The sequence below is a fragment of the Heloderma suspectum genome, chromosome 2 (genome assembly GCF_057233095.1).
Source record: "Heloderma suspectum isolate Gila_16-S chromosome 2, 16-S_ref, whole genome shotgun sequence".
Lineage (NCBI taxonomy): Eukaryota > Metazoa > Chordata > Lepidosauria > Squamata > Helodermatidae > Heloderma > Heloderma suspectum.
The window spans coordinates 756,410-769,158 of NC_139459.1; the positions used below are offsets into that span (position 1 = coordinate 756,410).

Genomic DNA, 12,749 nt, shown 5'->3' on the forward strand with positions numbered 1-12,749 from the left:
AATGCAGCCCAAAAGAGCATTTGCCTTTTTTGCAGCCACATCACGTTGTTGGCTCATCTTCAGCTTGTGATCGACAACAATTCCAAGATCCTTCTCGCTTGTAGTGTGGTTGAGCCACGTATCCCCCATCTTGTAACTGTGCATTTGGTTTCTTTTTCCGAGGTGCAGAACTTGGCATTTGTCCCTATTAAATGTCATTCTGTTGTTTTCTGCCCAGCGCTCCAGTCTATCCAGATCACTTTGAATTTTGTTTCTGTCTTCCAAAGTATTCGCTATCCCGCCCAATTTGGTGTCATCTGCAAATTTGATCAGCATTCCCTGCACCTCCTCCTCCAAGTCATGAATAAAAATGTTGAAGAGCACTGGGCCCAGGACTGAGCCCTGCGCTACCCCACTCGTTACCTCTCCCCAGTTTGAGAAGGTCCCATTGATAAGCACTCTTTGAGTCCGATTCTGTAGCCAACTGTGGATCCACCGGATTGTTGTTTCATCTAGCCCACTTTGAGCTCATCAGGATATCATGGGGCACATTGTCGAAAGCTTTGCTGAAGTCGAGGTATATGATGTCTACAGCATTCCCACAGTCTATAGACATCATATACCTCGACTTCAGCAAAGCTTTCGACAAAGTGCCCCATGATATCCTGATGAGCAAACTAGCTCAAAGTGGGCTAGATGAAACAACGATCCAGTGGGTCCGCGAGCTTGTGGTGCCGGCGGCTTTCGACCGGCACGACCTGCTGCGCCTCTGGGGCTACGTGGTCGCCCACATCGCTCTCCCCGTGGTGCCGACCAATGACCTCTCCAAATACAGCCAGAGCAAGGTCTGGGACTTCTTCACCCAGACCTTCCGCCTGCTGTGGGACACCCTGGCCGGATGCTGCTGCGGGCTCTCCGAGAACCAGCTCGCCCTCATGTGCTCCCTGGCGCTGGCCGCGCTGTGCTGGCTCCTGGTGGGGCGCAAGCCTCGCGGCGCGTTCGCCAACTTCCCGGCATCGCTGGAGGTGGACAGTCTGGTGCGCACGTTCCAGGGCATCCACCGGAGTGCGGCGGTCGAAGGCGGGGTGATGTGGAGGGTCCAGTGACGGCACGGCTGGTGTGACCGATGGGGACAGCGAACGAGCGGCCCAGCCAGAGGTGTCGCCCGCGGCGATCGGTGAGTCTCCGGGCACCGGGGTGCGGGAGGAGGAGCCGGGGGGTCCGGGCGGCAGCAGCGGAGAGTGTGGGGGGCCAGCAGGCTCGTTTAAAGCCCCGGGGAGGCCGCCCTTGGCCACGGGCTCGAGAAAGTGGGGGGAGATGCACCTCGGCAGTGCTAGCTATGTGGCGGAGGACTCGGCCAAGAAGTGGCCCAGGAAGGTCCTGGGCGAGCCTCCGGGTCGGGAGAGAGCAGCGGGGCCGGAGCCATGGGGGGACGGCAAGCAAGGCAGGCTGCCTCAGACATGGAGCAGGAGGAGGAGGAGGGGCTCCGGGGAGAGGCCAATCTGGGATGGCGAGGAGGACGAGGAGGGCTACCTGGGGCACCTGCTCGAGGGGCGGTCGGACGGGATGGGAGCGCAGAACAGGGACCCCTGGCGGCGCTATGTGGTGTGCTTCCGCTACCTGGGGGCCAACCTGGAGCGAGACACGTGGGACTACCTGGCCTCGGTCCTCCTGCTGGAGACCTTGGCCTTCGACAGGGCGGACATTGTGGCCCTCATCCAGCACCCCGGCTCATGCAAGACGGACGTCTGCCTGGCCTCCGAGAGCGCCTACCGCCGCTTTTGGGTGGGCTGCAAGGCGGCGCAGCGCGCCAACCCGGCCCTGCTGGCGGACTTCGAGGTGGTGCCACTCTTCCAGGGCGACACGAAGGTCCTGACCATCATCTTCAGGACTTCCGCCATCCCGGAGGAGGACGTGGCACTCTGGGTGTCGCGGTATGCGAAGATCCTGACGGGGCCGGACAAGAAGCGTGACCGGCATGGCTTTTGGACCGGGGAGTACCGTTGCGTGGTGGCCTTCAAGGGGGAGGAGGCGGGAGGAGGCCGCATCCCCAAGTACTTCTACCTGAGGGCGGAGAGGAGCATCACATGGTACAGCGGCCAGCCACCAGCGTGCTTCCAGTGCGGCTCCTACGGCCACCGGCGGCCGAACTGCACCACGCCGCTGTGCTCGCGGTGCGGCGTCCGCGGGTACGCGACAGCCACCTGCCAGGTCAGCATCCGCTGCAACCTGTGCGAGGAGCCTGGGCACACCTACTTCTGGTGCCCGCGCGCCCAGTACAACAGGGAGGACGAGGAGCGGTGGGGCGCGGCGAGCAGGGCCGCCCAGGCGGGGCGGGAGCGCGCAGAGGCGCAGGCCTGGCACCGGGCACAGCAGAGGCGGCAGGAAGGGGAGGCGCAAGGTGCGGGCTGGGGGCTCCGGATGGGGCCAGCGCCCAGGGGTCAGAGGCCTGGGGGGGAGCCAGCAGCCAGGGGGAGGAGGGCGCCAACTGGCAGACGGTCACCCGCCGGCCAGCAGACAAGAAAGGGAGGGCCCCGGACACCAGGGTCGCAGGTGCCGTGCTACGTGCTATGGGCACGGAGGCGCAGCGGGCGCAACACATCGCGTTGCAGATGCCCAACGCCTTCGGGCTCCTCGGGGAGGGCGAGTGGCAAGGGCCGGGGCAACGCCTGGGCGCCAACAGCGGCCCCAATCTGGAGGACGACTGGCAGGAAGGGAGCGTGGCCAAGGGGCAGACAGCGGCCAAGGCGGCCAAGGAGGGGCAGGCAGGCGGGGAGGGCTCCTCTCCACCGGCAGCGCAGCCGCTCCCGCCGCAGGAGCAGCAGCCCGCGGATGCACAGCGGGTCTGGAGGACGAAGAGACAGTGGCGGGGAGGAGCTACTGCGACGGAGCCGGGGGCAGGAACGGCCCTGGCAGGGAGCGACGGACACAGCCGGCCATCGCAGGGGACACCCGACTTGCCCACTGACCCTGACCTGCCAGCTGACGTGCCAGCTGACCCGCCAACTGGCCCCAGCACCGGATCGAGGCAATCAGGCGGGGAACAACAGCAGGGGGCTCACCCCGACAACACGCCGGGTACGAGGCGGACTGTGCGGTCACGGCGGCGGTCGGTTTGGGAGCGGTGGCAGCTCCCGCAGTGGGGGGCAAAGAGAACATCGCGTGCGGCTGCCCGGGAGGCCAGGCGCAAAGGGAGGAGGGGCTCGGGGCACTGGGCAGTGGGTCGGCGGAGAGCGAGGTGGAGGGCGCCGGGGACGGGTTCGCCCTGGTCCCATATGCCCTCTCCCCGGAGCGCGGGGCTCCTTCCCCACAGGAATCCCCAGGGCCCCCCCGCACGCGCTCAGGCGTGCAACCCAGTGAGGCTACACCTCCGGCTCGGTCTCTGAAGGGGATAGGGAAATCTGCGGCCGCCACGACCCCTGAGCGCCATGACCGCGCTGCGCCTCGTGACGTGGAACGCTAGGAGCTTGCGCTCACGGCGCAGGGCAGAGGAGATCCTGTCGGCCCTGGCAGCGGTGGCGCAGGACGTGCTCATCCTGCAGGAACTGCATTTCGTCAGTGAGCAGCAGCGGAGCTGGGCGCAGAGGCTCTGGACCGCTGGGCTGTCGGTGTGGTCCTATGTTGGCGAAGAGGGCTCGGCGGGCGTAGCGCTGCTCTTCCGCTCACGCGCCGACCTCACTATCGACGGCGTCGTGGAGGCGGTGCCGGGACAGCTGCTGGTGGTGGACGTGACGCTGCGGGGTGTGTCGGCGAGCGGGGCGGCGGAGGAGTGCGCCTTCCGCATCTGCGGGCTCTACACGCCCATGCGGGCCGCGTGGTGGCGGGCCTTCTGGGCACGCCTCCAAGATGCGTGCCACTCGTGCCGCTGCCTGCTCGTGGCCGGGGATTTCAACAACCGCTCCCGGCCGTCGGGAGGACATCCACCAGATGTGGGTCGTCGCCCCAAGCGACGCGCCGGTACTCTTCCTGGTCAGGGCCGAGGACTGGTCCTCCTTCGTGCCACAGGTGGACTTTCGGAAGTGGCTGAAGACCATCGTCGGCCTCCTGCGTCAGCGGCACCACATCAAGAAGCAGCGGACGAGGGCGCGGCGGCCAGCCACGCGGCAGAGCAGAGGTCGACAGCAGCAGCGCTGGGCGGAGCTGCGGCAGAGCGCAGCGGTCGAGGGTGACACGACGCGGAGGGTCCAGTGACGGCACGGCTGGTGCGACCGACGGGGACAGCGCCACGGGCGGCCCAGCCGGAGGTGCCACCCACGACGGCCGGTGAGTCTCTGGGCTCCGGGGTGCGGTAGGATGACCTGGGAGGTCTGGGCGGCAGCGGCGGAGAGTGCGGCGGGCCCGTTCAAAGCCCCGGGAAGGCCGCCCTCGGCCACGGGGTCAAGGAAGCGGGGGGAGACGCGCCTCGGCAGCGCCAGCTCTGCGGCGGAGGGCTCGGCCAAGAAGTGGCCCAGGAAGGGTCCTGGGCAGGCCTCTGGGTCAGGAGAGAGCAGCGGGGCCGGAGCCACGGGGGCACGGCAAGCAGGACGGGCTGCCTCGGACATGGAGCAGGAGCAGGAGGGGGGCTCCAGGGAGAGGCCGGTCTGTCCTCGGGTGCTGCCGTGCCCGTCACTGTGCCTCCCGCAGGAGCTCGAGGGAACGGCGGCAGAGATGGCGGTGCCAGGTGGGACTCCGCGACCCTGAAGGACGAGGCCACGGCCGGGACAGCAGTGTCGGCAGCTCAGCAGGAGCAGCAGACAGCGGCGAACGGCGGTACGCAATCCTACACCTCGGTGGCCGGCAACGCGCATGCAGAGCAGCGCGGCGGGCGCCGTGGAGGCGGTGGCGGCAGCAGCACTGGGGGCACCTTCCCCTGGGATGAGGACGGTGAGGAGGACGAGAAGGGCTACCTGGGTCGCCTGCTTGACGGCCTGTTGGACGGACCAGGCATGAGGAGCAGGGACCCGTGGCAGCGCTATGTCATGCGCTTCCGCTACCGGGGGGCTGACCTGGAGCAGGACACGCGGGACTACCTGGCCTCGGTCCTCCTGCTGGAGACCTTGGCCTTCAACAGGGTGGATGTGGGGGCCCTCATCCAACTTCCCGGCTCACTCAAGACGGACGTCTGCCTGGCGTCGGAGAGCTCCTACCGCCGTTTTTGGGTGGGCTGCAAAGCGGCGCAGCATGCCAACCCGTCCCTGCTGGCGGACTTCAAGGTGGTCCTAACCATCATCTTCAGGACCTCCGCCTAGGGATGTACGAAAGGTACTCATCTGGCCCTGGATATTTGAACTCATCCAAAGTAATGAGGTGTTTCTTGACCATATGCCTATCCATCTCAAGCTGCAATCCTGCCCCTTCAGCCTGTACTTCATGTACTTCTGTTTTTTTCTGCCCAACAACCTGGGCAGAAAACAACAGAATGACATTTAATAGGGAGAACTGCCAAGTTCTGCACCTAGGAAAAAGAAACCAAATGCACAGTTACAAGATGGGGAATATGTGGCTCAATAACACTACAAACAAGAAGCATCTTGGAATTGTTGTCGATCACAAGCTGAAGATGAGCCAACAATGTGATGTGGCTGCAAAAAAGGCAAATGCTATTTTGGGCTGCATTCATAGAAGCATCGCTTCCAAATCCCGGGAAGTACTAGTTCCCCTCTACTCAGCACTGGTTAGGCCTCATCTGGAGTACTGTGTCCAGTTCTGGGCACCACACTTTAAGAAGGATGCAGACAAGCTGGAGAGGGTTCAAAGGAGGGCAACAAAGATGATCAGGGGACTGGAAACAAAGCCCTATGAAGAGAGACTGAAAGAACTGGGCATGTTTAGCCTTGAGAAGAGAAGACTGAGGGGAGATATGATAGCGCTCTTCAAGTACTTGAAAGGTTGTCACAGAGAAGAAGGCCAGGATCTCTTCTTGATTATCCCAGAGTGCAGGACACGGAATAATGGGCTCAAGTTACAGGAAGCCAGATTCCGACTGAACATCAGGAAAAACTTCCTGAGTGTCAGAGCAATACGGCAATGGAACCAATTACCTGGGGAGGTGGTGGGCTCTCCCACACTGGAGGCCTTCAAGACGAGGCTGGACAGCCATTTGTCAGGGATGCTCTGACTTGGATTCCTGCATTGAGCAGGGGGTTGGACTCGATGGCCTTGTAGGCCCCTTCCAACCCTACTATTCTATGATTCTATTCTTTTGCTTTCTTTTTCTTGCTGATCTGCCTGTATTGCAGATCATGTTTCAAACTTTTTACATAAAACTTTCTCTCTATGCACCAGCCTTGTCTCTTCATTTGTCTTTTTCAAGTTAAACTCACTTACTTAAACCTTTCTGCCCTACACTAGTCCCAATGACACACATTTGGAATAGACTCTTCTTCTCTTTCTAGTTACATTTTCTTCATCTTAAAGAACTATTACATTATTGTGGCTACTTTACCCCAGGTAATAAGCTCCAGGCATAATTAGCTGCTTCTAATTCACCCTGGGGGCAACTATGGCCACGCTTCTTCTTTACAAATGTTCTTTCTCTTTGCCTCTTGCCTTCTTTCTTCTTTTTTTTCCCCCCTTCTATATCTGTCTGCCACTTTCTCTATTTCTCTGTCTTTTTCTACTTGCCTCTGTCTTTCTCTACTTGTCTTTGTCTTTTCTCTTGTCATCCATTGGGAACCACACTCAGTATAATTTGGAGTTGCAACTAACACTAATCTGCAAATATCACATATATTTTATGATATCTAAGAAATCATAAAATATACACAATAAACTTTTTTAATTTAACACAATGAATGGAAAACACTTCTTGCATGGTAAGGCATGATGGAGCAGATCCAGCAATTGGGGCGGGGGGGAAGCTCTCGGGGCTATCTATCACTAGACAAGCTAGCCAGGGATTTACAATATCTCACACACACACACACACACACACACCCCTCTTTTCTTCTCTTCCCCTTCAATTTGGTACACGAAAGCAAAGTGCTGAAACTCAGGACGCTGGGGGGTGATGGGCATCGCCTTATACTTGCATTTTTCAGGCAGCCATTAATCTTCTTCGGGGAGGCGGTGGGGTGATTTGCAGGACTTCAAAGGCAAGCTTCTCAGTTTGTTTGTATTTGTAAATCCCAAGCTCAAAACAGGACACGATGAGGTACAGGGCAGCTAAATCTTTGCTTTGGCACGGGCAACAAATAACTCGGGTCAGCTTTCTTCGCTGGGGTCTCAAACAGGAAAACAGTGTTAATTTAAAGTTGTAACATCACTGACAGCGTCAGCCAGCTAGCTACACAGATTTCACTGTTTTTTAAGACAGTTTACTCCAATATCTTCTTTTCTTCTCAATCAGGTTGGGTCTCCCAGCTTACACAGTTTATTGCAGCTTCCAGGAGCATGGTAGTAGCGTGATTTTGGCTTGGCCAGGAACATGCTGTCTGGTTTCTCGGTCTCTTCAGCACACACACTCAGGCAGTCTAACACTGGACACTCAAATCAGTGAGATTTCTTCATTGCAGGGAATCCCACGGCAAAAGCTTAACGGTTACGCTCTTCAGAAATCATATAGCTGATGGTCTACAGGCTCTACGAAATTCTAGGACAGTTCAAAGCTAAACACGGCTACCTTGACAGAGATCTTTATCATGGTCTTTCCACTTCATTCTGCCTTGGGACAGTCTTATGGCACACTTTTCACTCGAAGAGGGGTCTATCCTGTGCCCTGGGGGCTGATTCTTCACCTTTATTCTCCATTTTGCTCCTTCATCTTCTGGGTCTTCATTTTCAGTTTCTATTTCTTAGGGATTTTATCTCAATTAGGCGAGGTGATGACGTTGCACAACTCAGAACGTTGTGGGCAATTCTCCTGCCCCCCCCCCCCTCAGCACGCTAGGCTAACAGCTACTTCTTCGGCCTCACACTCCCACGCTTCGTTAAAAGCCAGACTGTCCTGCAACATTTCTCTAATTAACAGCCTCAGATCTTGTTCTTTTTTTCTCTCAGCTTGACCTTGAGCTTTTTGCTGTTTCCTCTCTCTATTCTGAATCCTTTTTAAAAAAAAAATCTTTTTCATTCTTTTTTTTAACATACATCTCAAGGGGGTGCAAGTCTTGCTTCCTCCACCTCCCATAGCCTCCCTCTTAAGATGAAGACGGACACAAAGAGGGAAGGGGATTGGTCAGCGAGTAAGGGGTCTCACTGACCGACACAAAAGGAATTTCACAACATGCACTTTGCTACTGGCCTGGGCACCCGGACGGTCGACGGTATGCAACAGAAACCGCAGTAGCCACTTCACTCAATCATCAATTTCATCACTTTCATCATATGTCCCTGCCACCCACTTTCCCACTAGAGCGAAGCAGTTTCCTCAGCGCCTTGCTGAGTATTAGTGCCTGCTCGGGGGAGTGATCAAGTCCCCCCCTTCCACCCCCAATTGGGTGGGTCACCTTTTGTATACGTATACTAACACTGACCTTCATAAGGGGGGGCCCTCTTTTTTTCTGCCCAGTGGCCTTACTCCCGAAGGCGGGGCCCACTTTTACTCCATACTTGCCTTTCTCCTGAAGGCTTCCAATGTGGGTTTCAACTCAACTGTAGCTGCAGTATGGGCAGGGCTCAAGTTCCTTCCTCCGCTTCTCAAGGTTCTCTTGCTGCTCGCTGCCGTTTGGGCGGTCCCGACGCAGGCTTTCTCCCGTTCACCCGACAAAAAGGTCGGTGGCGCCAAGAGAGGGAGGCATGCGCCGATCCCTCCCTCCCGGTGCGGCAATTAAGAGCAGGAAACTGCCACCTCTCTGTCTCAGAGCCTGCCACATCTGAGTCACGGCACCATTTATGTTGCAGAACTCAGAGTCAGAGAGACCACGGAGTGAAGGAAAAAGAGTTTCTTTATTTAACGCGCGGGCTTAAGGCTGGAATCATTTCCAAAGAGCCAAAAGCCCCGATTTACATCAGCACATTGTTTTTATAGATATTGTCACACATAGGAAACGGCTCCTCCTCTCCCTCCCGTGTGGGGTTGCAGTTCTCAACATTTCCTCTCCTAGCACCATTGTTTATAGTACAAGAAATGGGTTATACGGTAGCCATGATAAGCAGAGAACAGAAGAGAACAGCAGAGAACAAGATATACATATCACCATGACTTTAGCCTTTGTTGACAAGATAAGAAATTCCTGTGTCTCGTCAGCTTACAAACATATATTTCAGAGAGCAAGAGCTCAGCAAGAACATGAAGCATGAGACTGCGTGAGGCTACTTAGTCTGACCTCCGATATGGCTGCGACAAGGGGACTGGAAGCAAAGCCCTATGAAGAGAGACTGAAAGAACTGGGTATGTTTAGCCTTGAGAAGAGAAGACTGAGGGGAGATAGGATAGCACTCTTCAAGTACTTGGAAGGTTGTCACAGAGAGGAAGGCCAGGATCTTCAATTGGTTCCATTGTCATACTGCGCTAACAGTCAGGAAGTTTTTCCTGATGTTCAGCCAGAATCTGGCTTCCTGTAACTTGAGCCCATTATTCCGTGTCCTGCACTCTGGGATGATGGAGAAGAGATCCTGGCCTTCCTCTCTGTGACAACCTTTCAAGTACTTGAACAGCGCTATCCTATCTCCCCTCAGCCTTCTCTTCTCAAGGCTAAACATGCCCAGTGCTTTCAGTCTCTCTTCATAGGGCTTTCTTTCCAGTCCCCGGATCATCTTTGTTGCCCTCCTCTGAACCCACTCCAGTTTGTCGGCATCCTTCTTCAAGTATAAGAAGCTTGTCTGCCCCCCGTCTCAAAATATGGAATGGCTAGGCACAACTACCCTGGGGTATCCACCGCATGCCCAGAGGCACCCTTAACATCAGGGTGGGGAACATCTTTCAGGCCAAGGGCTGAATTCAGTTTCAGAGAAGCTCTCCAGGGCAAGATTCCAGTGGATGGGGCCAAAAATACAGAAAAATTCCAGCATGTATTAGTTTAAAGCTCTTATTGCCAATAATTAAGCCTCGGGAGAGGCATTTCAGACTTTTAGAAGGGGGGGGGAGCACAAAAGCCGGGAGGCCACCACCGTGGGATGCCAGGAAGGGTGGATTTGGCTTTTTGGGCTGTGGATCTGCACCCGTTATGAAGCAATGTTTCAGTGCCATTGCTCTTAAACAGCTGTCAGCAAATTGTCTGCATTTGTTGCTGAATACTGAGGGTGAGCTTCTGAAAGCAGAAGCAGATGTGTTCCAAATCATAGCTATCCCTGTTTCATTTTGGAAGAAAACTTTTACCTGTTTGCAAGCTATAAACGATTTGAGGGGATTCTACACCTAAGAATTAAAACTGTAAAGCAAAATAGGAATTGTGTGTATCTTAGGTCCAATCCAAAAAATAATTCCATACTGATGTGCATTAACAAGTTGTGTAATCACTGTGTAAAGTGCAGCTGGGCCTTGCTTTAGTTTAGCTGTACACTAGTGTGTCATCTTTTGAGTATTCTGATTTTATTCATTTATTTATTATTACATTTCTATCCCACCTTTGTCTTCCAAGGAACCCAGAAGGTGCTTCTGTTGCAAGTCACAAATGTCTTTAGACTGCAACCCTATACCAGAGAGCAAGCCCCATTGGACTCATGGAACTTAACTTCAGAGTAGACATGTACAGGGTTGTGCTAGCAAATTATAAAGACAACCAGTGCACTGAAAATAATATATGTCTGCTTTCTGTTGACAGAAGGGTTAATTTTTGTGTGATGTAAGTCTTACTGTCTGTAGTAGACAAAATAACCAATATCCATCTGACTGATGGTCATTGATCCCTTTGAACATGAATAACCGGTTTTCACTGTCTGGCCGACAACGCTGACGCCAGGCACTTGTGCTGATGCCATCAGAGATGGGCTGCCTGTCTTTGAATACTCGAAAAAGACATTTCCCAGGGTAGAATTCTGGTACAATGGAGGACTGCAGTGCCCATTTCTACACAGCAATCTTTAAAAACAACTAAAAACACTCCTAAATCTCCTGCCTTCACAACCTTGAAGTGGCAAAATCTATTAATTCCCTTCAGAGCTTTATAATGTTCAAAGCACCTCTGTTGCAGAACCCAGAGTCAGAGAGACCACGGAGTGAAGGAAAAAGAGATTCTTTATTTAACGTGCGGGCTTAAGGCTGGAATCATTTCCAAAGAGCCAGAAGCCCCGATTTACATCAGCACATTGTTCTTATAGATATTGTCACACATAGGAAACAGCTCCTCCTCCCCCTCCCGCGTGGGGTTGCAGTCCTCAACATTTCTTCTCCTAGCACCATTGTTTACAATACAAGAACTGGGTTATAGGGTAGCTGTGATAAGCAGAGAACAGAACAGCAGAGAACAAGATATACAATTGTATGACCTTTGACAAGATAAGGAATTCCTGTGTCTCGTCAGCTTACAACAATATATTCAAGGGAGAAAGAGCTCAGCAAGAACATGAAGCATGAGACTGCATGAGGCTACTTAGTCTGACCCCCGATATGGCTGCTACACCTCCTCGCACTTCTTTGGAAGCAGAGATCAAAAATTGTGGTGGTCCTTAGAAACACGTGTCTAGTATCAAGCTAGTGAACCCCCCGCTCCAAGAATCCTGCTTTGACTAAAAATATTTCACCTTGTTTTTTTTAATGAACACTGGCTAACAGGGAGATTAAAAGCTTTTTGAAGGATGTGTCCATAACTGATTAATGTAAATCACCTCTATTGGTTGTAAAAGAAAACATGATTTAAAAACAAACGAACTGGCAGAGGTACCCGTTAATTAAATGTTCAATTTAAATGTATCTCCATTTTGTAATCCACCATACAGGTATTTCAGTAGATCTGATAATTTGTTAGTACACTGTTAAATGTTGTTGCTGTTTTTAAGCTTGACATACCATGAAATCAGAGCTACTGTTTAGGCTCTAGCACTCAAACCACCTACTTTAATGTGCTCAACAGAAGAACTCTAGAGTGAAGCAACACTGTGGCTTGGGATCTTCCATTTTTAGGCTCCTTCAGTTATTTGAAAACACAAATTTGGAGGCTGTATTTCTTCATATCCCACTGAAAACAAAACAAAAAGTCCTAATTTTCTTTAAATAGCTAAACTTTGTAAACTTCCAGCTGATGGAAGCTTCCTCCGTTAATGCTAACAATAATTATTGCTTTAAGAAACGTGAACTGCTCCTTGTATAGCAATTTAAAATATAGATGAAAAGATTATTTTATTTAGCAGTTATAAATACTATTTTGTTTGTACTATTTTATTTAGAATGCTCTCAACCCCTCCATTTGCCAATTTACAGATGTCCATGCAATCTCCAGTGCGGTACATTAACCGTTATGTATTGCTGGCTAATGAATAATGCATATAATTTCTCAGCTTCATTCATTAGTACAAGAATGTTTTTTGGTTGAAAATTTTGCTTTACAAATATGTTTCTAAAGCAAATGGTACACCTAATGGTGTACACATGTCTTTTCACGAAGGTGCATGTCTCTTCTCACAATGAGGATATGCAAAAACTTGTTTGCTCTGTTTCAGTGTTCTTGGACCGTTTGTTTTTATATAAAAAGCTTTTCTTCTTCTTGTTCTTCACGGGTTTAACTGTTTTCTTGGGTAAGAGGTTTTCCTGTTTTGGTACCAATCGCTTGATTTGTTTCTTCCATTGAGAAGCCAGATGTTGCAAGGGAGCAACTTCACGATATTCATAAAAATGGACCTTTGCACCTTCTTCTTTGAAAGGTAAAATGGACGGTATGGTTGATTTAATCTCTTTGCAACTGATCTCTGTGCTTCTT

At 53.0% G+C, this 12,749-nt stretch overlaps 1 protein-coding gene across 1 annotated transcript; it reads right to left on the minus strand.

Annotated features, from left to right (window-relative positions):
* Positions 1-3,950: 3,950 nt before the first annotated feature.
* LOC146351828 (uncharacterized) lies at positions 3,951-12,540 on the minus strand. The gene is made up of 2 exons (XM_084832705.1): positions 9,677-12,540; positions 3,951-5,676 (listed from the first exon to the last, which is right to left on the minus strand). Exon 2 carries the CDS (start codon positions 4,764-4,766, stop codon positions 4,029-4,031), a length of 738 nt encoding a protein of 245 aa, XP_084688831.1. The 5' UTR covers positions 4,767-5,676; positions 9,677-12,540; the 3' UTR covers positions 3,951-4,028.
* Positions 12,541-12,749: the final 209 nt, after the last annotated feature.